Source organism: Pongo pygmaeus, chromosome 20, assembly GCF_028885625.2.
Source record: "Pongo pygmaeus isolate AG05252 chromosome 20, NHGRI_mPonPyg2-v2.0_pri, whole genome shotgun sequence".
NCBI classification, from domain to species: Eukaryota; Metazoa; Chordata; class Mammalia; order Primates; family Hominidae; genus Pongo; species Pongo pygmaeus.
The window spans coordinates 5,469,612-5,493,852 of NC_072393.2; the positions used below are offsets into that span (position 1 = coordinate 5,469,612).

General features: G+C 52.7%; 1 protein-coding gene across 2 annotated transcripts; it reads right to left on the reverse strand.

Moving 5' to 3' along the window:
- Positions 1 to 2,186: 2,186 nt before the first annotated feature.
- TINCR (TINCR ubiquitin domain containing) lies at positions 2,187 to 12,315 on the reverse strand. Of its 2 annotated transcripts, XM_054466064.2 has the most exons (3): positions 11,991 to 12,315; positions 6,084 to 6,213; positions 2,187 to 5,395 (listed from the first exon to the last, which is right to left on the reverse strand). In XM_054466064.2, exons 1-2 carry the CDS (start codon positions 12,248 to 12,250, stop codon positions 6,210 to 6,212), a joined length of 264 nt encoding a protein of 87 aa, XP_054322039.1. In that variant the 5' UTR covers positions 12,251 to 12,315; the 3' UTR covers positions 2,187 to 5,395; positions 6,084 to 6,209. The 2 variants fall into 2 exon arrangements, with proteins under 2 accessions (XP_054322039.1, XP_054322037.1); XM_054466062.2 differs by lacking the exons at positions 2,187 to 5,395; positions 6,084 to 6,213 and adding an exon at positions 6,621 to 6,935.
- Between the last annotated feature and the right edge of the window lie 11,926 nt (positions 12,316 to 24,241).

Sequence of the window (24,241 nt, forward strand, 5' to 3'; positions counted from 1 at the left end):
TTTTTCTTTTTTTTTTTTGAGATGGAGTCTTGCTCTGTCACTCAGGCTGGAGTGCAGTGGCACAGTCTCGGCTCACTGCAAGCTCCGCCTCCCGGGTTCACGCCATTCTCCTGCCTTAGCCTCCCAAGTAGGTGGGACTACAGGTGTGCGCCACCACCACGCCTGGCTAGTTTTTTGTATTTTTAGTAGAGACGGGGTTTTGCCATGTTGCCCAGGTCCAGGCTGGTCTCGAACTCCTAGCCTCCAGCAATCCTCTAGCCTTGACCTCCCAAAGTGCTAGGATTACAGGCATGAGCCACTGTGCCCAGCCAACTGTTTTCATTATTTATTTTTTAAATTTTAATGTTATAGTTCTTAATTTTTTATTTTATTTTTATTTATTATTTATTTATTTATTTATTTATTTGAGACGGAGTCTTGCTCTGTCGCCCAGGCAGGCCCACGCCATTCTCCTGCCTCAGCCTCCTGAGTAGCTGGGACTACAGGCGCCCGCTACCACACCCAGCTAATTTTTTACTGTGTTAGCCAGGATGGTCTCAATCTCCTGACCTCGTGATCCGCCCACCTCAGCCTCCCAAAGGGAGCCACCGCGCCCAGCCTATTTTTTCTTTTTTTTTTTCTAGAGACAGAGTCTCGCTCTGTCACCCAGTCTGGAGTGCAGTGGTATGATTATAGCTCACCGTGGTCTCAAACTCCTGGGCTCAAGTGATCCTCCTGCCTCAGCCTCCCAAGTAGCAGGGACCACAGGGGCATGCCACCACACCCGGATAATTTTTAAATGCTTTTGTAAAGACTGGGTCTCGCCATGTTTCCCAGGCTGGTCTCGAACTCCTAGGTTCAAGCAATCCTCCTGCCTCTGTATCCCAAAGTGTTGGGATTATAGTCGTGAGCCACTGATCCTGGCCCAGGGAGAAAGGGGTCTTTTTCAATAGGAGATTTGGGAAAAAAATACAGAGACATGGAGAGAGACAGAGACTGAGATGTAGATGAACTGAGAAACCCAGAGAGAGAGACATTGAAGAGAGGGAGAGATAACGAGATACAAACAGAACCACAGACAGAAATAGAGCAACAGAGAGCAGATGAAAAAGAGGCCAGGCGCAGTGGCTGATGCCTGCAATCCCAGCACTTTGGGAGATCGAGATGGGTAGATCGCTTGAGCCCAGGAGTTCGAGAACAGCCTGGGCAACATGGCAAAACCCCATCTCTACAAAAATTTAAAAATTAGCTGGGTGTGGTGGCATGTGCCTATAATCCCAGCTACTCAAGAGCCTGAGGTGGGAGGATCGCTTGAGCTGGGGAGGTTGAGGCTGCAGTGATCTGTGATTGTGCCACTGCACTCCAGCCTGGACAACAGAACAAGACCCTGTCTCAACAAAAATAAAATAAGAGACTGAGACACAGAGACAGATGAAGGGAGAGGAGAGAGAAAGAAAGAAAGATGGCAAGGTCAGAACCAGCACTAACTTGTATGGGAGCTGTTGGATGAATTACAAAGAAGGGCCCCTTCCTGGGGTCCTCTCACCTCTGCAGCTGGGTCCTCTTGTGCAGTGAACAACCTGCCCCACTGTCTGTGGCAGCCAGAGCAGCATCTGTCTTCATGTCTCTCATTGAGTGAATGCTCAGAGTTAAGAGAATGCCAGAGCCCAGCCTGGAGTCGCACAGAAAGAGAACAGAGAGATACAGGCAGGGCAGGACGGAAGTGGCAACTCCAGGTCCTGGCAGTTTCTGGCTAAACCGCTGACATCTCCTCTGGGAACCGCCTGGACTCACTTGCCCCCTAGGAGAATGAATTCCCTTGGACCTTCTTGGAGCACAAACTAGGTGGGCGGCCAAGACGGGAGGTGGCCCCTCCCTGGAACGCCGCGGGCCTTAGCGAGACGGCAGCTGCCAAATCTCACCCGAAACTCCTCATAGCCCAGACTTGCTCAGGGTGGAGCCCAGAGTCTGAGAGGCCCTGGCGGGGAGCGGGCAGGATTCCCTGAGTTTCAGGGCCCAGAGATGGGAGGGGGCTGGCCTGGGGTCAACTGGAGTAACAGTGTCACCTGGAGTAACAGCATGTGCAAAGGCCTGGAGGGGAGTGAGAGGAAGGTAGAAGAGCTCAGCCCAAAACTGTAGATGGGGTAAAATGAAGCCCAAGAGAGCTCCAAGGTCAAGTTAGGAAGCTTAAACTCAATCTTGTTTTCAAACATGTAATCTTTTATTCAGTACACTCTCAAAACAGCATTTCTGTATCTAGTTCCAAGCTGGGTGATCCTGCGGCCCCAAAGGTAGTGATGACTCTGCTGGGAGGAGACACAGACCTCCCAGTTCAGTGGATCCTGAGTGGGTCAGAAGGTGAGACTGGAAGCAGCAGGGGCCTTGAGGGAAGCAGGCTCTTCTTGAAGGATAAGAAATGGCTGCATGAAGCGGGTATTGAAGCTAGGGCTTTGAAGGATGAATAGGAGCTTGCCAAACAAAGGTGGGACATGCAAACCAAGTGGAGGGACTGTGGCCCACACTCAGGGATACGTGGATGGAGTAGCAGGAGAAAGACAGACTGGGGGAGCAGGAAGAGTCAGTGTGAGCTTTCTCCAGATCCAAAATCAGCAGCCTGTCATTCAAGGCCAAGACATTCCACAATAGTTCCCCTTGGCTCTGTCAAGCCTATCGGGCCTGGATCTTCCTCAAAGCAGCTCTGACGACTCCAGCCACTGTCATCTCCCCTCCTTGTGTCACGAGGTGCATGGTGACATTCAGTGGGGGCTGCTTTCCTCGGTGTGGCTGTGGGACCTTAGGCCCATGCCTCAGTTTCCCAACCTGGAAAATGGGCTGCAGGAAGCCACTTTTGCAGCTTATGTTTATCTCAGGCCAGGGAGGCCTTGGACAAATGATGTGAAGGAAGAAGAGAAAAATGGAAGATAGGAAGGGAGAGGGAAGGAAGGGGGCGAAGGAAGGGAGAACAGATGGGATGGGAAGGGAAGAGGGAGGAAGGAAAAGGCTGTGCACCTCCCCACCCAGGTCATCACCAAGGGACAGGTCCAACATTATTATTTCAGAACATGCCAGCGCTGTCGAGGCTTAAGAAATGGGTGATTTGCATGCAATTTGCATGTGATTTGCATACTGTTTGTTAAATGTCAAAACGCCCTGAAAATGCTTTCTCCCACCTCCACCCCCAGTCGCGAAGCGGGAAACCCTTCCCCACTTCCTCCACCAGCTCCCGGCATGGGTTGGGGACGCCTCAGTTCAGAGGCTACTGGGGCACTACTCCAGAGGGTGGGGACATTGGGCAAGCGGAAAGCCATCTGTAAAATGGGCTGTTATCCCGGCCCCTGAGCAGTGAGGCTGTCAATCTCTTTTTTTTTTTTTTTGAGACGGAGTCTCGCTCTGTTGCCCAGGCTGGAGTGCAGTGGCGTGATCTCGGCTCACTGCAACCTCTGCCTCCTGGGTTCACGCCATTCTCCTGCCTCAGCTCCCAAGTAGCTGGGACTACAGGCGCCCACCACCAGGCCCGGCTATTTTTTTGTACTTTTAGTAGAGATGGGGTTTCACCGTGTTAGCCAGGATGGTCTCAATCTCCTGACCTCATAATCCACCCGCCTCGTCCTCCCAAAGTGCTGGGATTACAGGCGTGAGCCACCGCGCCCGGCTGGCTGTCAATCGAGTGAGACAGGGCTCCAAAAAGACGCGCACAAGTCCTGGCACGGAGTAAGGACCAAGGAATGAAACTGGGGAGATTATTAAATGCCCCATTTTCTTGCCAAACCCTGACGGAGGCAGGTCCCTGAATATGCACAGGGAAATGAGGACAGAGGGGACCCAGGCTCTAGATACAGGCATGCGGCCCAGCTGTTCACAGAGGCCCAAACCATGCATGAGCAGGGATCTGGGCTGCCTCCCCCTGCTCTGTGTCCCTGACAACCTCCTTGGGACTCAGTTTACCCTCTGCAGAACAGACAGCAGAAGACTCTGCTCTAGGAGGAGCTCCAGGGGGCACACAGTGGGTCTCTGGGGACAAAGTCCTGGGTTAGGCACCAAGGGGAGAGGTGGAGGGGGATAGGAAGACCCCTCTCCGGGCACACCCAGGGGCCAGCAAGACCCAAGTCATTCTGCAAAGCAGCTCCAGCAGGTCTGTCTGCCGGAGTGAAGTGGGGCTCCTCTCTTCCCCTCCTTCTCCCCCTCCTCTCGGCCAAGCGGGAGTTGGAGGGTAGATGCCCGAAGTTTGGCAGATGCTCTGAGGGGAGGTGAGCAGGCGCCCCCGGGCCAAGTGCCGTCCCCGAGCTAAGCAAACGCACAGTCTGGGCGCGGCTGTCCCCGTGGTGGTGATTTACTATCCACCTGTCCACGCTCTGAGTCCTGTGTCCAACAGTACTCTTAATTAAAACATTATTTCTTCCCAGGCTCCGGCACCTCCGCCCACGGTGCCTGGATGTTAACACGGCGCTCGAGGACATGCGTAGCCCCTGCACCCCCTCCCTAGAGACCCTCCCCGGGGGCTGCGCAACGGTGACGTGGCTGCAGGTCAGAGGTGCAACGGAGGCCGGGCACACTGCCCTGAGGGTCTCCACCCGGAATTCCCACAACGCACTCCCTGCAATGCCCTGCGATGACCTCGCGTGCCCAGGCCCAGTTCCCCACCCCCAGATCCTCGTCCTCTTGGCCAGAGTTCTTCAGACCCCCTCCCCCGCCGCCCCAAGACCCTATGCAGACAACGAGGCATCCGGATTTAAGGGGAAGGGGGAAACCGCCCAGGGGGTGGGCACAGGTGCCTCCTGGGGAGGTATTTGGGGGTGGAAATGGGGCGCAGTTGGAGGCCTGAGGAGCTGGGATGTCCGCATCTCCCCGCTTAGTCACTGGAGAGTTCAGACAGGACTGGCTGCACCCCCAGCCAGGGCTGTTCACTGCACAAAGGGCCTGTGGCGGCCCCAAAGAGGGCTAGGTGCTCTCTGGCTGGGAAGGAGGGAATCTGAGAAGACTTCCTGGAGGAGACTGCAATCCCAGGTGTATTGGAGCTGCAGAGAAGAGGTTGAAAAGTGCTCCAGGCATGGGGCACGGCTTGGGCAAAGGTGTGGCTGGGAAAATGTCCTGGGCAAGAGCTGAAGTGCCTCTGAGTGCCTCTCCTGCCGTCTCTGTGCTTCTCTTCTTGTGATGCCCTCTGGCTGCCCATGGGAGCTTTCCAAGGTGGCACAGTGCTTTCCACTGAAGACAGGGCACCCAGGGCCCCAAGAGGGGAGCAACAACCTCAAAGTCACACAGCAGAGCTGAAAGGCTCAAGGCTCCCTCCCGATAGGCTGGGCAGGAGCAAAAATGTCCTAGGTCCATGTCAGGGACTGGGGCTCCAGCAGGAGTGTCTGAAGTAGTGTGCATCAGCTGGTCAGGCCAGGGTTTCACGGTCCACCTGGGAGCCCAGACCCTGGAACAACAGGAGGGGAAGGGTAAACCTGTTTCAATCCAGGCCCAGGGAAGGGTGAAACACCAGTTCTCCAGCCATTTGTCCTTTCCTTTTACCTAACATCCCTGACACGGACAGTGACATCTGCAGTCATCCCCTCCTGTGGATGTCCCTTGTGTCCTTTAAGAGGAACAGGGATGGCCCCTGGTGAATTTGGCTGTTTTCTTTTCTTTTTCTTTCTTTTTTTTGAGACAGAGTCCTGCTCTGTCGCCAGGCTGGAGTGCAATGGCGTGATTTCGGCTCACTGTAACCTCTGACTCCTGGGTTCAAGCGATTCTCTTGGAACTTGGCTGTTTTCTGCCACCTGATGGCAGTCACAGGAATTGCAGGCAAAGAGTGCAGTAAAACCAAATCAAAGCTGAATCCTTCATTGTAAGGAGACAGCTAACAGAGCCCAGGGAGGAGAAGCAATTTTCCCAAGGTCACCCAGCAAGTCAGGGGCAACACGGCTCTGGTCCACGTGTTAGTCCAAAAAGAAATGAGACACCAAGGCCATGTCCCTACCCTAGTGGCCAGAAGCATAGGTGTATGGAGGGGGGTGATGGTCAATAATATCTGTCTCTTCTCCTCTCTGGGCCTCAGTTTCCCCATCTATGGTCTCCACAATCTCTAAGGTATTTTCTCTTTCTCAACTACTACAATTACTTACCTGGAGTGAGATCTAGGCTCCCGGGAGGCAGGACAAGTGCCTTCCAAAAGTGCCCTCTACCCCAGCCTATTCCTTCAGCCAGTACCCAGGTCCCCTCGGTCATGGCTCTGCCTCCTCCAACCCAGACTACCTGAAAGAAGGAGACAGAAAGACACAGGTTGCAGGAAAAACACAGCCCTTGCCTTGGCATTCGAGGCTTCCCTACTCTACCCAGTGTCTGGCTGGTGCCTCTTCCTGCCCCTGCCAGGGCTCAACTCTGACCCAGAAATTCCCTCCCCCTGCATCCAGGCACCGCTAGAGCTCCAGAAAAATATTCTCAGCAGCCCAATCCTTGCCTCCAGAGACAATACATCTCACTAATATTTATTGAGCACCTACTATGTGCCATGCACTGAACTGGGAATCCAGCAGTGAACAAGATGGACGGCAGTACCCTCACAGAGTTTACAGTCTACTGCAGGAGACAGGTGAAAAAAATAAGTAAAACGTAGAGAAGTCGGCTGCTGACAAGTGATGGGGAAAGAGAGAAAGCAGGGATGGCGTGAAATAAAATTTTATTATTTATTTATTTAGAGACGGAGTTTCACCCTGTCACCCAGGCTGGAGTGTAATGGCACGATCTCAGCTCACTGCAACCTCCGCCTCCCGGATTCAAGCGATTCTCTTGCCTCAGCCTCCCCAGTAGCTGGGATTACAGGCATGCGCCATCATGCCCGGCTAATTTTTGTATTTTTAGTAGAGACGGGGTTTCACCATGTTGGCCAGGCTGGTCTTGAACTCCTGGACTCAAGTGATCTGCTTGCCTCAGCCTCCCAAAGTGCTGGGATTGCGGGTGTGAGCCGCTGCGCCTCGCTGGAATGCAATTTTAAACAGGATGGTCAGGGAGGGCTGCAGGAAGAGAGGGAGTTGGGGACCTGAGGGAACAGCATTCCAGGCTGAAGGAACAGCCTGTCCAGAGGCTCTGAGGCAGCGAGGAGGCCTGTGTGGCTGCAGCAGAGTGAGCAAGGGGAAGAGAGGGAGGAGGAGCAAGCAGGGAGGGAATACAGCAGCTCGTCCAGGGTCTTGCAAGCCTCAGGAAGGACTTGGGCTTTGACCCTGAGGGAGGTGGGAGCCATGGAGGGTTGCTGGCAGAGGAGGGACAGGCCCCGACTCAGGGGCTCACAGGCGCCCTCTGGCACCTGCTACGGGGAGGACAGACTTGTAGGGGACAAGGACAGGGGCTGCGGACCTAGGTGGGGGTGACCGGGCTGGGCCAGGGGTTGAGAAGTAGGAGGATTATGGTTAGACTTTGAAGGCGGAGCTGATGGAATCAGCTGAAGGACAGATAGAGGGGCTTGGGGGGAAGAGAGGAATAGACTGATGCTAATGAAATCAGAATAATAACAACTGTTCCCACTAATGGAGCAGGGAGAAGGTTTAGTGATGAAGGGCGTGGCTTTAAAGCTGGGTTTAAACCCTGGCTCTGCCCCTTCCCAGCTTAATCTTACTCTGCCTCAGTTTCTCCACCTGTAAACCACCAATGATAATGGCACCCGGCCGGGCACAGTGGCTCACGCCTGTAATCCCAGCACTTTGGGAGGCTGAGGTGGGCAGATCACCTGAGGTCAGGAATTTGAGACCAGCCTGGCCAACATGGTGAAACCATCTCTACTAAAAATACAAAAAATTAGCCAGGCATGGTGGTGGGCGCCTGTAATCCCAGCTACTCAGGAGGCTGAGGCAGGAGAATCGCTTGAACCCACGAGGCAGAGGTTGCAGTGAGCTGAGATTGCACCATTTCTCTCCAGCTTGGGCAACAGAGCAAGACTCTGTCTGGAAAAAAAAAAAAAAAAATAGGCCGGGCGTGGTGGCTCACACCTGTAATCCCAGCACTTTGGGAGGCTGAGGAGGGCGGATCATGAGAGATGAGGAGGTCAGGAGATTGAGAGCATTCTGGCTAACACAGTGAAACCCCATCTCTACTAAAAATAAAAAATAAAAAAAAATTAGCCAGGCGTGCTGGCGGGCGCCTGTAATCCCAGCTACTCGGGAGGCTGAGGCAGGAGAATCGCTTGCACCCAGGAGGCAGAGGTTGCAGTGAGCCGAGATTGCACCACTGCATTCCAGCCTGGGCGACACAGCAAGACTCCCGTCTCAAAAATAATAAATAAATAAATAAATAAATAAATAAATAAAATCATCCTCACCAGGGGACAGCGGTAAGGCCACACGAAAAGCCCCTAGCATTTCAAAGGCTCTCAAAGCATGACCATGACTGAGTGCCTGCTAGCTCCCATGACGACCTGTCTCCCTGCAACGCTGCTGCCTCGAGGCAGAAAATGTTGTCACTACTGCATTTCACAGTGTAGAAACAGGAGGTGGCAAGAGAGGCTGGGGGAGGGAGAAGAGGGGGTCCTATCTACCTGGAAGTGACAGACGGCCTGGCAGGTTTGTCCCGAGCAGCCCACGCAGCTTCTCTCACCCTAGGGTACCATCTGCACCGACAGGTCCCAAGTGTTTTTCTCATTTCTCAGATGGGGAAGCTGAAGCCTCCCCAGCTGCTGTTGCACCATCCACTAGTAGCCCCTGCTCTGCCTCTAGAGGTCTGGGAGTGGTCTGGGGAGCTCAGAACCCATTCGATGCCCAGAGAGGGTGGGTTAGCTGCCTCGGGACACACAGCCAGTGAACAGCAAAGGCAGATAGGGGCCCCTGTCTGTTGGGGAAGACAAAGCTGAACTCCGCCATCAGCCCCAGCTGTGTGTGTGGTCAGGGATGGGCAAAGGGCAGGGCATTAGGACAGGGTTGGAGCCCAGAGGAGGTTGAGACTCTCTCTCTCTCTTTTTTTTTGTTTTGAGACGGGGTCTCACTCTGTTGTCCAGGCTGGAGTGCAGTGGCGCGATCTCAGCTCACTGCAACCTCCGCCTCCAGGTTCAAGCAATTCTCCTGCCTCAGCCTCCCAAGTAGCTGGGATTACAGGCGCATATCACTATGCCTGGCTAATTTTTTTATTTTTAGTGGAGACAGGGTTTCGCCATGTTGGCCAGGCTGGTCTCGAACTCTTGACCTCAGGTGATCCACCCACCTTGGCCTCCCAAAGTGCTGGGATTACAGGTGTGAACCATTGCGCCCAGCCAAAACTGTCTCCTCTGAAGGCTTCTGGTCTCTGCCTCCAGCATGGCTCACTGGAACCTCACCCTGGTCTCCTGTCTCCAGCCCTCCCCCCATCACAGTCTGTTCTCCCCGCTGCAGCCAGGGGTTGCCTGTGAGCACTGAGTCAGGTCCCGTCCCTCCTCTGCCCACAGCCCTCTATGGCTCCCACCTCCCTCGGAGTCAAGTCCCAAGTCCTCCCTGCAGTCCGCAAGGCCCTGCATGAACTGCCCTGGCCCCTCCCCGCCCTCCCTTCCTCCCTCTCTCCCCCCTTGCTCCAGCCACACGGGCCTCCTCGCTGTTCCTCCAATATGTCAGGTGCAGTCCTGCCTCAGGGACTTTGCACAGGCTGTTCCTACTGCCTGGAACACCCTTCCCTGACTCTCTGTTTAACCACCTCCTCCACATCATAGCCTGACATGTCACCTTTCCAGAGAGGTGTCCCCCAGTCACTGACCCCTCTCCACCTTCCCTGCGTCCCCCACAGAGCCAATTGCGAGCTGACATTCTCCCGTGCTATTATTTGACTCTAGGCTCTGTGAAGGCGAGATCCGGTCTCTCTGGGTCACTGCTGAATTTCAGTGTCCAGCATGGAGTCTGGCACACAGTAGGCACACAATAAATGCTGACTCTCTACTGCATAATTACAGTCTGGACGTCTGAGGGTCGTCCAGCCCCCAGACCTCATAGAAGGTACACTGCCGAGAACACCCTCTCCTAGCCCCAAGCTCTGAACCTCCATCCCTCATCATCCTCTCAGCCTCCCCCTCCCCACTAAGACCTTCCCTCAAGAGGGCCTGGGGAGGGGGCCTCTCCCGCCCCCACTGCAGCCCCAGGCTCCTGCAACAGGGTGGCATCTGAGGCTCCTGCCCTCAAAACATCAACCCAGGCTCGGTGACTCAAGCCTCTAGAGGGCTGATGAACGTGACCTCCATAAAATCCAGGATAATTTACATGGCCCCCGTCCTTCTCCTGTTCAACGCTTCCAAGGAGGTGGTCCCAGGCTCTGAGACGAGGCCCCGCCATCTTCACCACCTCTCGGCCATCCTCGACCCATTTCCCAGAGCTGCCCCAGGCCGGCAGTGAGCTGTTCCCGTGGCCCCAGCGCCTTTCTCTGCAGACCCCTCCTTGGGCCAGAAGACGCCCCCCGCTTGCGGGTTGTCTTGGCCAGGGGACCTCTTTGGGGACACAGATATCCAAGTGTGAGTGTGGGTAACGGCCATTAGAGTGGGACTGTGGGAAAGATAAGGGGGTAGGGAGGGACCAGAGAAGGAAGAGAGAGACAGAGCTTCAGAGACAGAGAGAAAAACAGCAGAGAAAATTGTAGAGACACCAGAGAGATAAAGAGAGACAGACAGACACACATGTTGAGACACACAGCGAGAAAAAGAGCAGAGACCAAAATAACAGAGACAGAGACACAGAGAGGGACATACACAGCGGGAAGAGACAGAAATGGACAGAGACACGCAGAGAAACAGAGAGACAAAAGAGACACACAGAGAGAAAAACAGCAGAGACACAAATGGAGAGAGACAGAGAAAGACAGACAGAAACGGAGAGACACACAGAAGAAAGAAAGCAGAGACCAAAATGGGCAGAGACACAGAGAGAGACAGAGACAGAGACACACAGAGAGATGCGCGCACACACACAGACAGAAATGGACAGGGACACAGAGACGGAGACACAGAGAGACACAGAGAGAAAAACAGCAGAGACAGAGAAAAATGGACCAAGAGACAGAGAGACAGGGAGAGAGAGACACACATACAGACACAGAGAAAAACAGAGACAAAAATGGACAGAGAGACAAAAGAGACAGACACAGAGAGTCACAAGGAGAAAAACAGCAGAGACAGAAATGGGCAGAGACACAAAGAGACAAAGGGGAGGAGAAACAGAGACACACACAGAGGAAAAAAGCAGAGACCAAAATGGGGAGAGAGACAGACACCAGAGAGGCAGACAGAAATGAGAGAGGGAGACAGAGATGAGGGAGAAACAGGGAGGAAAACAGCAGAGAGAGAAGTGGGCAGAGACACAGAGAGACAGAGAGAAGACAGACAGAGACAGAGACAATCACAGGCAACTAAATCATCAGGGAAAGAAAGAAACGGAGGCAGAGACGGAGAGAGACACACAGAGAGGAAAAAACAGAGACCAAAATGGGGAGAGAGACAGAGACAAAGACAAAAGAGAGAGAGATGAGGAGACAAAGATGAGAGACGCAGAGATAAAAGAGACAGAGACGAGAGACAGAAACAAAAGAGGGAGACAGAGATAAGAGATGGAGATAAGAGAGCCACAAAAGAGATGAGAGAGGCAAAGATGAAAGAGACAGAGATAAAAGAGACAGAGACAGAGACAAAAGAGAGAGATGAAAGAGACAAAGAGAGGCACAGAGATAAAAGAGTCAGAGACAAGAGGCAGAAAGAAGAGGGAGAGAGATGAGAGACAGAGACAAAAGAGAGAAGAAGAGAGACAGAGATGAGAGGCAGAGACGAGAGAGTGACAAAGATGAGAGTGACAGAGACAAAAGAGAGAGAGGGAGAAAAACAGCAGAGACAGAAACAGGCAGAGAAACAGGCACAGACAGAGAGCCCGAAAGCAAGACCTGACACCGGCAAGGCCGGGTCAGGAGAGAGGCCGGGCGGGCAGCGCGAGGTGGGAAAGCAGTGCCGGCCCAGGAGGCCGCCCTGGGCGCCCGCCTCCCCCGCCGCTCTCCAGGGGTCCCCGGCCGCCGCCCCCGTCCCACTCCACCCCGAGCCCCGCGGCCACCTGGGGTCGCTGACGAGCAGCAGCACCGAGCCGTCCTGCAGGCGCGCGTCGCGCACCGTCTGGTGGTCGTCCAGCCGCCGCGCGTTGTAATAGAAGGCGCGCTTCCAGGAGCTCACGCCCTGGCCCACCAGCTGGGCGCGCAGGTCGCTGAGCGTGTCCCGCGGCCGCACGGTCAGTGGTAGCAGCAGCGCCTCGTCCGCCAGGTGCACCTTGATGTGGTAGCGCTTCCAGCGCGACAGCCCCCGCCGCAGCCCCTCCATGGCGCCCGCCCGTCTCCGGCTCCAGCTCTGGCCCCGGGCCCCGAGCGCCCCGCGCGCCCCGCGCACCCGCCCGACTAGCCTGGCCGCCCGCCCCCGCCGCGCCCGCGCTCCGCCCGCCCGGACACGCCCGGCACGCAGTGGGCAGGCCCGGCCCGGCGGGGCGGGGCGGGTGCCACGGTCCCCTCAGGCGTCCGCTCCCCACTGCTGGCCCCAGAGTGCGCCCGGGGGTCTAGAGGCGGGGTGGCCACGCAGGACAGAGCCATCAGCGAGGTCGTCCCAGTCAAGGAAACGCGCGAATGTCCAGGTGGTTACATGGTGGAGGCTCCAGGCAGGGAGGCTGGGAGGCCACTTTATTTGATCTTTTTAAGGACAGAATCTCACTCGGTCGCCCAGGCTGGAGCGCAGTGGCGCAATCAATCATGGTTCGTTGCAGCCTTGACCTCCCGGGCTCAAGTGATCCTCCCGCCTCAGCCTTTCGAGTAGCTGGGACTACAGGCGCTGCCACCAAGCCCAGCTCACTTTTGTAGTTTTTGTAGAGACGGGGCCTGGCTGTGTTGCCCAGGCTGGTTTTGAACTCCTGACGTCAAGTGATTCTCCGCCTCGGCCTCCCAAAGCGATGGGATTATAACCCTCAGCCACCACGCTCAGCCTACATTTAAAAAAAAAGATTTACTTTTAGGCCAGGTGCGGTGGCTCATGCCTGGAATCCCAGCACTTTGGGAGACTGAGGCAGGCGGATCACCTGAGGTCAGGAGTTCAAGACCAACCTGGCCAACATGGTGAAACCCCGTCTCTACTATAAGTACAAAAATTAGCCAGGCGTGGTGGCACGTGCCTGTACTCCCAGCTACTCAGGAGGCTGAGGCAGAAGAATCGCTTGAACCCGGCAGGCAGAGGTTGCAGTGAGCCGAGACTGTGCCACTGCACTCCACAGAGTGAGACTTGTCTCAAAAAAAAAAAAAAAAAAAAAAAAAAGGCTGGGTGCGGTGGCTCACGCCTGTAATCCCAGCACTTTGGGAGGCCGAGGAGGGTGGATCACGAGGTCAGGAGATCGAGACCATCCTGGCTAACACAGTGAAACCCCGTCTCTACTAAAAATACAAAAAATTAGCCGGGCGTGGTGCCAGGCGCCTGTAGTCCCAGTTACTCAGGAGGCTGAGGCAGGAGAATGGCGTGAACCCGGGAGGCGAAGCTTGCAGTGTGCAGAGATCGCACCACTGCACTCTAGTCTGGGTGACAGAGCAAGAGTCCGTCTCAAAAAAAAAAAAAAAAAGAAAGAAAGAAAGAGGGAGAGAGAGAGAAAGAGAAGAGAAGAGAAGAGAAAAAAAAAAAGAGAGAGGCCGGGTGCAGGGGCTAACGCCTGTAATCCCAACACTTTGGGAGGCCAAGGTGGGTGGATCACCTGAGGTTGGGAGTTCGAGATCTGCCTGACCAACACAGAGAAACCCCGTCTCTACAAAAAATACAAAAAAATTAGCCAGGCGTGGTAGTGGGTGCCTGTAATCCCAACTACTCGGGAGGCTGAGGCAGGAGAATCGCTTGAACCCGGGAGGCGGAGGTTGTGGTGAGCCGAGATCAGCCATTGCACTCCAGCTTGGGCAACAAGAGGGAAATTCCGTCTCAAAAAAAAGAAAAGAAAGGAAAAGAAAAGAGCACCTGCTAAGTGACAGACAGTCTTCTAGGTACTTTTTTGGGGTGGGGGAAGCATCTCTTATTTTTCTCATGACACTATAACTTCCCATTTTACAAGTGAGAAAACTGAGGCATAGAGAAGATAAGAGATTTCCCAGAGGAAACAGAAAGAAAAGTGGCAGAGCTGGGATTCGAACCCAGGCCACCTAGCATTAGCAGTTTTGTTGTAATCCATTCATTACACAGACATCACTTTTTTTTTTTTTTTTTTTGAGACAGAGTTTCGCTCTCGTTGCCCAGGGTGGAGTACAATGGCGCGATCTCGGCTCACTGCAACCTCCGCCTCCCAGGTTCAAGCGATTCTCCTGCCTCAGCCTTCCCGAGTAGCTGGGATTACAGGCATGCGACACCAAGCCTGGCTAATTTTTTGTATTTTTAGTAGAGACAGGGTTTCTCCATGTTGGTCAGGCTGGTCTCGAACTCCTGACCTCAGGTGATCCACCCACCTCGGCCTCCCAAAGTGCTGGGATTACAGGTGGGAGCCACCGCGCCCGGCCTACAAACATCACTCTTATACAACCATGAGAGTTCAGATGGAGGTTTCTAGTTATTATTATTATTATTATTATTATTATTGAGATGGAGTCTCACTCTGTCACTCAGGCTGGAGTGCAGTGGCAATATCTCGGCTCACTGCAGCCTCCGCCTCCCGGGTTCAAGCGATTCTCCTGCCTCAGCCTCCTGAGTAGCTGGAATTACAGGTGTGTGCCACCACGCCAGGCTAATTTTTGTATTTTTAGTAGAGACAGGGTTTCCTCATGTTGGCCAGGCTGGTCTCGAACTCCTGACCTCAAGTGATCTGCCTGCCTCGGCCTCCCAAATTGCTGGGATTACAGGCGTGAGCCACCATGTCCAGTCTTTTTTTTTTTTTCTTCAGATGGAGATTTTAAAGATAACTCAAACCAAATTAAATTCCAGATGGCCCCGTCAACCCTTGCCCCCAGCGAAAGAAACTATACAACTATTAGGAGAAAACATAAGAGTTAAAAATAAAAATAATCTGGGCTGGGCGCGGTGGCTCACGCCTGTAATCCCAGCACTTTGGGAGGCCGAGGCGAGAGAACCAAGAGGTCAGGAGTTCGAGACCAGCCTGGCCAATATGGTGAAACCCTGTCTCTACTAAAAATACAAAAATTAGCCAGGTGTGGTGGTGCGTGCCTGTAATCCCAGCTACTCAGGAGGCTGAGGCGGGAGAATCACTTGAACCCGGGAGGTGGAGCTTGCAGTGAGCTGAGACCACACCATTGCACTCCAGCCTGTGTGACAGAGTGAGACTCAGTCTCAAAAAAATATAAAAATAAAAATAATCTTACTGTGTTAAAGCATATTAAACCCAGAAACCTTTAATTAAAAGATTAATAACTGACTACAAATATAAAATTTCTACACACATATGCACATTAAAAAAATACTAGATCAACAGGCAACATCAAGGAAGAAAGTTTTCCAAAACATGACAGACAAAAGACTGATTTTCTTAATATGTAAAGAGCATCTGGAAATCAATAAGGATTAATAAGCCAATTGAAAAAGGGGTGAGAGACTGGGCACAGTGGCTCACTCCTGTAATCTCAGCACTTTGGGAGGCCAAGGTGGGCGGATCACCTGAGGTCAGGAGATCGAGACCAGCCTGGCCAACATGGTGAAACCCTGTCTCTACTAAAAATACAAAAATTAGCCAGGTGTGGTGGTGGATGCCTGTAATTCCAGCTACTTGGGAGGCTGAGGCAGGAGAATGGCTTCAACCCAGGAGGTGGATGTTGCAGTGAGCCAAGATTGCACCACTGGGCGACAGAGTGAGAGACTGTTTTAAGAAAAACAAAACAGGCTGGGCGCGGTGGCTCACGCCTGTAATCCCAGCACTTTGGGAGGCCGAGGTGGGTGGATCCCCTGAGGTAGGGAGGTCGAGAGCAGCCTGACCAACATGGAGAAACCCTGTCTCTACTAAAAATTCAGAATTAGCTGGGTGTGGTGGTGCATGCCTGTAATCCCAGCTACTTGGGAGGCTGAGGCAGGAGAATCATTTGAACCCAGGAGGCAGCGGTTGCAGTGAGCCAGTATTGCGCCATTGCACTCTAGCCTGGGCAACAAGAGCGAAACTCTGTCTCAAAAAAAAAAAAAAAAAAGAAAGAAAAGAAAAAAGAAAAACAAAACAAATAAAAAATACTAGAAGATCAAGAGGCAACATCAAGGGGGAAAATCTTCCAAAACATGATAGACAAGAGACTGATATCCTTAATATGTAAAAAGCATCTAGAAATCAATATGGATTAACAAGCCAGTCAAAAAAAGGGTGAAAGACATGAATGGATTTTTGTTGTTGTTGTTTTGTTTTGTTTTTGAGCTCGGGCCTTGCTGTTTCCCACACTGGAATGCAATGGCGCAATCTTGGCTCACTGCAACTGTGTACCACCCCTCCCGGCTAATTTTTTGTATTTTTAGTAGAGACAGGGTTTCGCCATGTTGCCCAGGCTGGTCTCGAACTCCTGGGATTCAAGCAATCCTCCCGCCTCAGCCTCCCAAAGTGCTGGGATTACAAGCATAAGCCACCGCACATGAACGGTTTTCTGAAAAGGAAATACAAACGTCTTCTGGGCATAGGCAAGGGAGCTCATTCTCGCTCATGGTAACCTAAATACAAAATAAAACTACCATGAAATATCTTTTTCTTCTTTTCATCTGTCTGGCTGGTAAAGATGAAAAAGTCTGAGCATTCGCTGTGTTTTCACGGTTTTAGGAAAAGAGCAGCCTCATGCTGTTGGGGTTCAGAGTGTGAAATGGTGTAAGCTCTCTGACAATAGCTGTTTGAAAAAGGTATAAGCCAGCAGTGTCCTTTCTGGGAAGGTATCCGTGTGCACAAACAGAGATGATAACATAATACATGTGCCAAGAAATTTACATGTAACACAGCAAAGTAGGAGGCTGGCATGATCCCTGACCTCCTTGAACAAAGGAGGGAAACTGAGGCCTGGAGAGGAGTAGTGGCAGAATGAGAACCCAGGCTGGGCTGGTCACTCTCCGGGGAAGGTGGGCGGGCTGGCTTAACCTGAAGAACTAGGTCACCATGGCCCCAGCCACCTCCCTATTCAGGCTGAATTCCAGGCCTCACCCATCATAATTGCTGGTGTCCAAGAAGGTCAAAGGGAGGCTTGGAGACACTTGGCTTTAACACGGGGAGGCCACGCTGAGCCCTGGGAGTGCCAGGTGCCACTTCTAGTTAATTCTGACTTTCTCATTAAGCTGTTAGGAAAAGCCCAGTGGCTGCGGGCGACCGGCCCCTCTGCCTGGGTCTGTGGATTAGAGGGATCATGGTTTTTGCCTCGAGACACTGTATTATCTGTTGTGGGCAATTACGGAAGACCCAGGCAGACAGTGACAAGCTCAGAGAATCCCTGAGCTCTGGAGTCTGGGAGGCTCAGAATCGTGGGATCACTGAACATGTAGACACTTAGGATCTTAAAACAGCTGGTGTTCAGTCCTCCTGAACATTGTGGAATCTCAGAGCTCTCTAGTGGGTGGGTGGGGGCTCTGAGCGGTAATCAACCATACATCCCCTTTGGCTGTCTTAGGGGGAAAAAAATGCAGTAGTCAGTTTTTAAGAAAGTTCAGGAAGCAGGAGGAATAGGATTTTAAAAATGGGCCAGAGGCCGGGCACCGTGGCTCTTGCCTGTAATCCCAGCACTTTGGGAGGCCGAGGCAGGAGGATCACTTGAGGCCAGGATTTTAAGACCAGCCTAAGCCACATAGCAAGGCCCTGACTCTACAATTTTTTTTTTTTTTTTTTTTGAGACGGAGTCTCACTCTTTCACCTAGGCTAGAGTGTGTGGCACAAACTCAGCTCACTGCAACCTCCACCTCCCAGGTTCAAGCGATTGTCCTGCCTCCTGAGTAGCTGAGATTACAGGCATGCGCCACCACGCCAGGCTAATTTTTATATTTTTAGTAGATACGAGGTTTCACCATGTTAGCCAGGCTGGTCTCGAACTCCTGACCTTAAGTGATCCGCCTGCCTCAGTCTCCCAAAGTGCTGGGATTACAGGTATGAGCTGCCATGCCCGGCCAGAATTTTAAAATTAGCTGGGCGTGGTGGTGTGCACCCCTGTAGTCCCAGCTACTCAGGAGACTGAGGCAAGTGGATCACCTGAGACCAGGAGTTGGAGGCTGCAGTGAGCTATGATTGCACCACTGCACTCCAGCCTGGGCAACAGAGCAAGACACTCTCTCAAAAAAAAAAAGAAAGAAAGAAATCTCTTCTACATTAGAAGAGGCAAAGTATCTACAATTCCAGAATGTGGCAATGCTAAGGGCAGTGGATATGTTACAGATGGGGGCAAGTGGGCCTGGCACCCACCCTCCTTCCCTATTTGCCTACGGGATTGGTGGAATATGCAGGCCTCCCCACCCACACTTCCCCCTGCTGCCCAGCCTCTGATGGACAGGCATTCTGGCCTATGTTATTATTATTATTTATTTTTTTTTTTTTTTATTTTTTTGAGACAGAGTCTTGCTCTGTTGCCCAGGCTGGAGTGCAGTGGCACGATCTTGGCTCACTGCAAGCCCTGCCTCCCGGGTTCACACCATTCTCCTGCCTCAGCCTCCTGAGTAGCTGGGACTACAGGCGCCCGCCACCACGCCCAGCTAATTTTTTGTATTTTTAGTAGAGACGGGGTTTCACCATGTTGGCCAGGATGGTCTCGATCTCCTGACCTCGTGATCCGCTTGCCTCGGCCTCCCAAAGTGCTGGGATTACAGGTGTGAGCCACGGTGCCCAGCCGGCCTGTGTTATTCTTTTATTTTATCTTATTTTACTTTATGAGACAGGATCTTACTCTGTTGCCCAGGCTGGAGTACAGTGGCATGATCATGGCTCACTGCAGCCTCAGCCTCCCAGGTTCAAGCGATCCTCCCACCTCAGCCTCCTGAGTAGCTGGGACTACAGGCACACACCTGTAATCCCGATTGTGGTGGCGGGTGCCTGTAATCCCAGCTACTCTGGAGGCTAAGGCAGGAGAATCACTTGAACCCAGGAGGCGGAGGTTGCAGTGAGCCAAGATCTTGCCACTGCACTCCAGCCTGGGCGACAAGAGCAAAACTCCATCTAAAGGAAGGAAGGGAGGAAAGGAAGGAAAGAAGGAGGGAGGGAGGAAAGGAAGGAAGGAAGGAGGGAGGGAAGGAGGGAAGGAAGGAAGGAGGGAGGGAGGAAAGGAAGGAAGGAAGGAGGGAGGGAGGGAAGGAAGGAAGGAAGGAAGGAAGGGATTGATTGATTCACTTCCAGGATGTTTGTTGGGCAAATGAAGGTTTATGGTGGTCCCTGTTGGCAAGTTGTGTTTTTCTAGCCTCATTCTATTAGAAACAAAGGCTATCTGCCACCAACATGTTTAAACAAAGTAGCATTCCTCATATAAAAAGAGTTATTAGAAATCAATAAAAATAAAAGCAACATGTGCAAAGAACATGCATACACTTTGGACACACAAAAGACATAGGTGGGAAATTGTAAAAGACTCATAAAAAAGAATTTCACTGCCGGGCGCGGTGGCTCACGCCTGTAATCCCAGCACTTTGGGAGGCCGAGGCAGGCAGATCACCTGAGGTCGGGAGTTCGAGACCAGCCTGACCAATATGGAGAAACCCCATCTCTACTAAAAATACAAAATTAGCCGGGAACGGTGGCTCATGCCTGTAATCCCAGCTACTCAGGAGGCTGAGGCAGGAGAAGCGCTTGAACCCGGGAGGTGGAGGTTGCGGTGAGCCGAGATCGTGCCATTGCACTCCAGCCTGGGCAACAAGAGTGAACTCCATCTCAAAAAAAAAAAAAAAAAAGAATTTCACCACTCTAATATTTGACAAAAAGATCCAATAATAGTTTTTGTGAAGTTACAAGGCAGTGAGCACTTGCATACATTGCTGGGATAAGTTAGTGCCAAGTACCATCTTTCTGGAAGGCGAAATGGCAAAGTATATTGAAAGTCTTTGATGGAAAATAACCATAATGACTCACATTTGTTGAGTGACAACCTCATTTATTATCTTTTCCCCATCAGAACAGAAACTCCTCAACGGCTATTTTGTCTGTTCTGTTCACCGCTGAGTTCCCAATGGCTGAAACAACTCATGCCCCTGATTTTTATACCAAGCATGATCCCGTCTACTCAGTTTTCTGAAGTTTGAGAACTACTGAGCTAAGCTAAAACGAAAGTTTTTATGCAGACAGACATCCAAGCATCCAATCTATTTAGGCCTTTTTGACAACCCTCAAGTTCTTAGCAGTGAGTGAAGAATTCTCAGGGACTCCCCACTGACCCATAGGTTAATAGATGTGCTTGTAGTTATTAGAATTAAATGAGGTGATTTTTCTTTCTTTTTTTTTTTTCTTTGAGGGAAGGTCTGGCTCTGTGTCACCCAGGCTGGAGTAGAGCAGCGTGATCTCAGCTCACTGCAACCTCCGTCTCCTGGGCTCAAGTGATCCTCCCACCTCAGCCTCCCAAGTAGGTGGGACTATAGGTACACACCACCCTGCGTGGCTAATTATTGTATTATTATTATTATTATTATTATTATTTTGTAGAGACAGGGTTTTGCCATGTTGCCCAGACTGGTCTGGAACTCCTGGGCTCAAAACAAATCTGCCCACCTTCGCCTCTCAAAGTGCTGGGATTCCAGGCGTGAGCCACCACACCCAACCTGAGATAATTTATCACACTGAGTCTTTAGCATGCGCCAGGCAGTGTTCAAGGTTTTACAAACCTCAACTCTTAGGTGCTAATATCGGGCCCATTTTTTTTTTTAATAATTTATTTTGTTTTGTTTTGTTTTTTGAGACAGAGTCTCGCTCTGTCGCCCAGGCTGGAGTGCAGTGGCGCGATCTCGGCTCACTGCAAGCTCTGCCTCCCGGGTTCACGCCATTCTCCTGCCTCAGCCTCCCGAGTAGCTGGGACCACAGGCGCCCGCCACCACGCCCCGCTAATTTTTTTGTATTTTTAGTAGAGACGGGGTTTTACCATGTTAGCCAGGATGGTCTCAATCTCCTGACCTCGTGATCCGCCCGCCTCGGTCTCCCAAAGTGCTGGGATTACAGGCGTGAGCCACCGCGCCCGGCCGAATATCAGGCCCATTTTACAGATAAGGAAACTGAATGCATAGCATGAAGGCAGTACCTGAGCCAAGGCCTGGCACATAGTAGGTGCTTAGTTTGAGCAGTATCTAAACCTCGTTTGGTCAGACCCACAGACACACAGCTCCAAGAACAGTCGCTCCTGTCTCTCCAGGGGGCCCCAGGAAGCACTTCGTAAATGTTTCATTTCTTGAATTCTTTGGTGACTCTATACAGATCCACCAGGAAAGGTGAGCAGGGGCGGGAGAGGCAGCTTTCCAAGGGGCGTGGAGACATGAGGCACACATCAAGTCACTCGCCAGCCCCTATACACCAAAATGTACACAGCACGAGGAGAAGTCAGTCACACAGACACAGACACACACAGGGACACACGCCCCATGACAAACGCAGATGCACACAGACAGACACACAGCCTTAAGCCTCACACACGGAGATTCACCAGATTCACACCCCAAGACAGAAGCAGGCACGTCCACTCCTGAGACCAATACGAACTCACTCTAAGAGAAGCACAGACACACACACAACCAGGGCCTTCGCCTACCGGGGGCCGGGTTGAGAGGCTCTGGAGACCCTCGACCCTTGAGGAAGCCCCCATTCCAGCCTCCACCTGCGCCTCCAGGGCCTCCCACTAAGGTGGCATTGGGCCTGTCGGGGAAACGCAGGGCGGGCAGAGAGATGGGGGCTTCCGCAGCAGGAGGGGCCCAGCCGGGTCGGCTGCGTTGCAGAGCGTGGCTCTTGGGCGCCACCTAGTGGGCACATGGAATAGAGGGCCCGGCTGCCCCAAGGGCAGATCCACTTCTCCGCAGGTCCTGGGTTCATGTGTTTCTGCTTTTGTGTCTATTTGCGTCCCTGTGTGTGTGCGTCTGTTTCACTCTGTGTCTCAGTCTCTGTCTCTCTTCTCCCTGAATCTATCTTTTTCTGTGTCTCGGTGTCTTTCTCTCTCCATCCCTCTTTTTTCTCCCCTTCCCTCCCCCACGGCTTCCCCCACCTCGAGCCTGAGGCTTCCTCAATAAGCAAGCCAGGCATCTCCAGTGACCCGGCACACCCCACTTACAGCCGCATCTCTTGGGCCCTGTCCCTCGACGGCATCTTGGTCCCCATGAGTGTCCACCTGCTCAGCCAGGGGCTGAGTGGGTCGGGGTGTGATGTCCAACAGACTCTCACTCTGTCGCCCAGGCCGTAGTGCAGTGGCACAATCTCAGCTCACTGCAACCTCCACCTCCCAGGTTCAAGAGATTCTCCTGCCTCAGCCTCCCGAGTAGCTGGGATTACAGGCACCCGCCACTACGCCCTGCTAATTTTTGTATTTTTAGTAGAGACAAGGTTTTGCCATGTTGACCAGGCTGATCTCGAACTCCTGACCTCAGGTGATCCACCCACCTCAGCCTCCCAAAGTGCTGGGATTACAGACATGAGCCACCAAGCCTGGCTAATTATATTTATTTTTTTATACAGAGTCTTGCTCTGTCGCCCACACTGGAGTGCAGTGGTGTGATCTCAGCTCACTGTAACTTCCACCTCCCGGATTCAAGTGATTCTCCTGCCTCAGCCTCCCGAGTAGCTGAGATTACAGGCGTGTGCCACCACACCTGGCTAATTTTTGTATTTTTAGTAGAGATGGGGTTTCATCATCTTGACCAGGCTGGTCTCAAGTGATCTGCCTGCCTCGGCCTCCCAAAGTGCTGGGATTACAGGTGTGAGGCACCATGCCCAGCTGTGCCCACCAGTTCTGCCAGCCTGCTTGCTCCTATGTTCTGGTCTTTGGAGCAGGGATCCCAAAACTGGAGGCAGCTTGTGGCCCCCTGCTGTGTCTTTGTCCAAACAGAGCCAGGACCCTGAGTCCAGTGTGGCTCGCCCCTCCTTCCCCAGGGCTGGCTGGTGCTAGCTTCCTGGAGGTGAAAGTGCTCAAGGCATGGGGAGACCGGGGGCACGGGGACAGTGAGGATTTAGATCTCAAGCAAGAAAAGGCCTGAAGAGAGACATTTGAGTGTTACCCTCAAACCCTTCGAGGAGGGCTGGCTCTCTTCTTCTCAAGAAGAAGAAACCCTACAGGCTGGTGGTCCCATCCCTGATCAGCCACTGCGGCCCCAGGTCCCCATGCTCCTGCCTGCTCTGTTGCTCAAAGGTGCTAGGCCGGGTGCATGGCTCATGCCTGGAGTCCCAGCTACTCAGGAGGCTGGGGCATGAGGATTACTTCCAGGAGCTCAAGGTTACAGTGAGCTATGATCGCGCCCTTGTACTCCAGCCTGGGCGACAGAACAAGACCCCATCGCTCCGAAAAACAAAAAAAGGGTGGGAGGCATGTCCTTTCCTTCCTGGGGGCTTCTGCAAATCCTGTTTCTTCTTCTGGAAAGCCCTTCTGGGGCTCCTTCACTCCTCATGGCTTAGGTCTGCCCAGTCCCCTCCTCCAGGAAGCCAGTCTCATTCCACCCCCAGACAGCAGGAACCTGCAGGCTTGTCTCAGTCATGGCTGCATCCCTGCCATGGAGCCCTGCTCGCAGTAAGTACCCAAGAAGCATTTGCTAAGCTAAATGAGCAAGAAAACAAAGGACTCAGAGCCCAGCTCTTGAGACTGGATTTCATCTTGACTTGCTTGGCAGGGGGCCTTGGCCAAGTGGGTTTCCTTCCCGCTCTGTGCACTGTTTCCCCAGCAATGGGGACCTTTCTCGGACCACTTGTGAGATCCACCCTGCTGGGTTTCATTTCAACTGAGTCTGTAAATATTTGGTCTGCTGTGGCCGGCAGCATCCACGCAGGGAAAGCTTCAGTGCCTTTTACGAGCTCCCCGCGAGGCCTGATGTGCGTTTTCTGTGGCTGGGTACACGGGGCACCCCAGTAGTTTCACAGCTCGTTGGCACGAGGTGGCTATGATTGCAAGACTGGAAGAAGCCGAGAGACACCATCAGTGGCTTCCAGCACTTAACTCCACAGCGTGCAGCATTTGAGAGGCCAAAGCAGGGCCTCTTGTTTTAAAAACTGTAATGCAACATTATAGATTACAGCTGCAATGGAAACCGAGCCCAAACGATTCCCCTTCCCTTAGTCTGTGGGCCACACTTAATTTCTTAGAGGGCAGAGAGGAGGGATTTCTGTTGGGCAAGGAGTGGGAAGCCCTGGTTTAGACCTGTCTCTTGCTAAAAAAATTCAAAGAACCACAACCACTTGCTATGCACCTACTG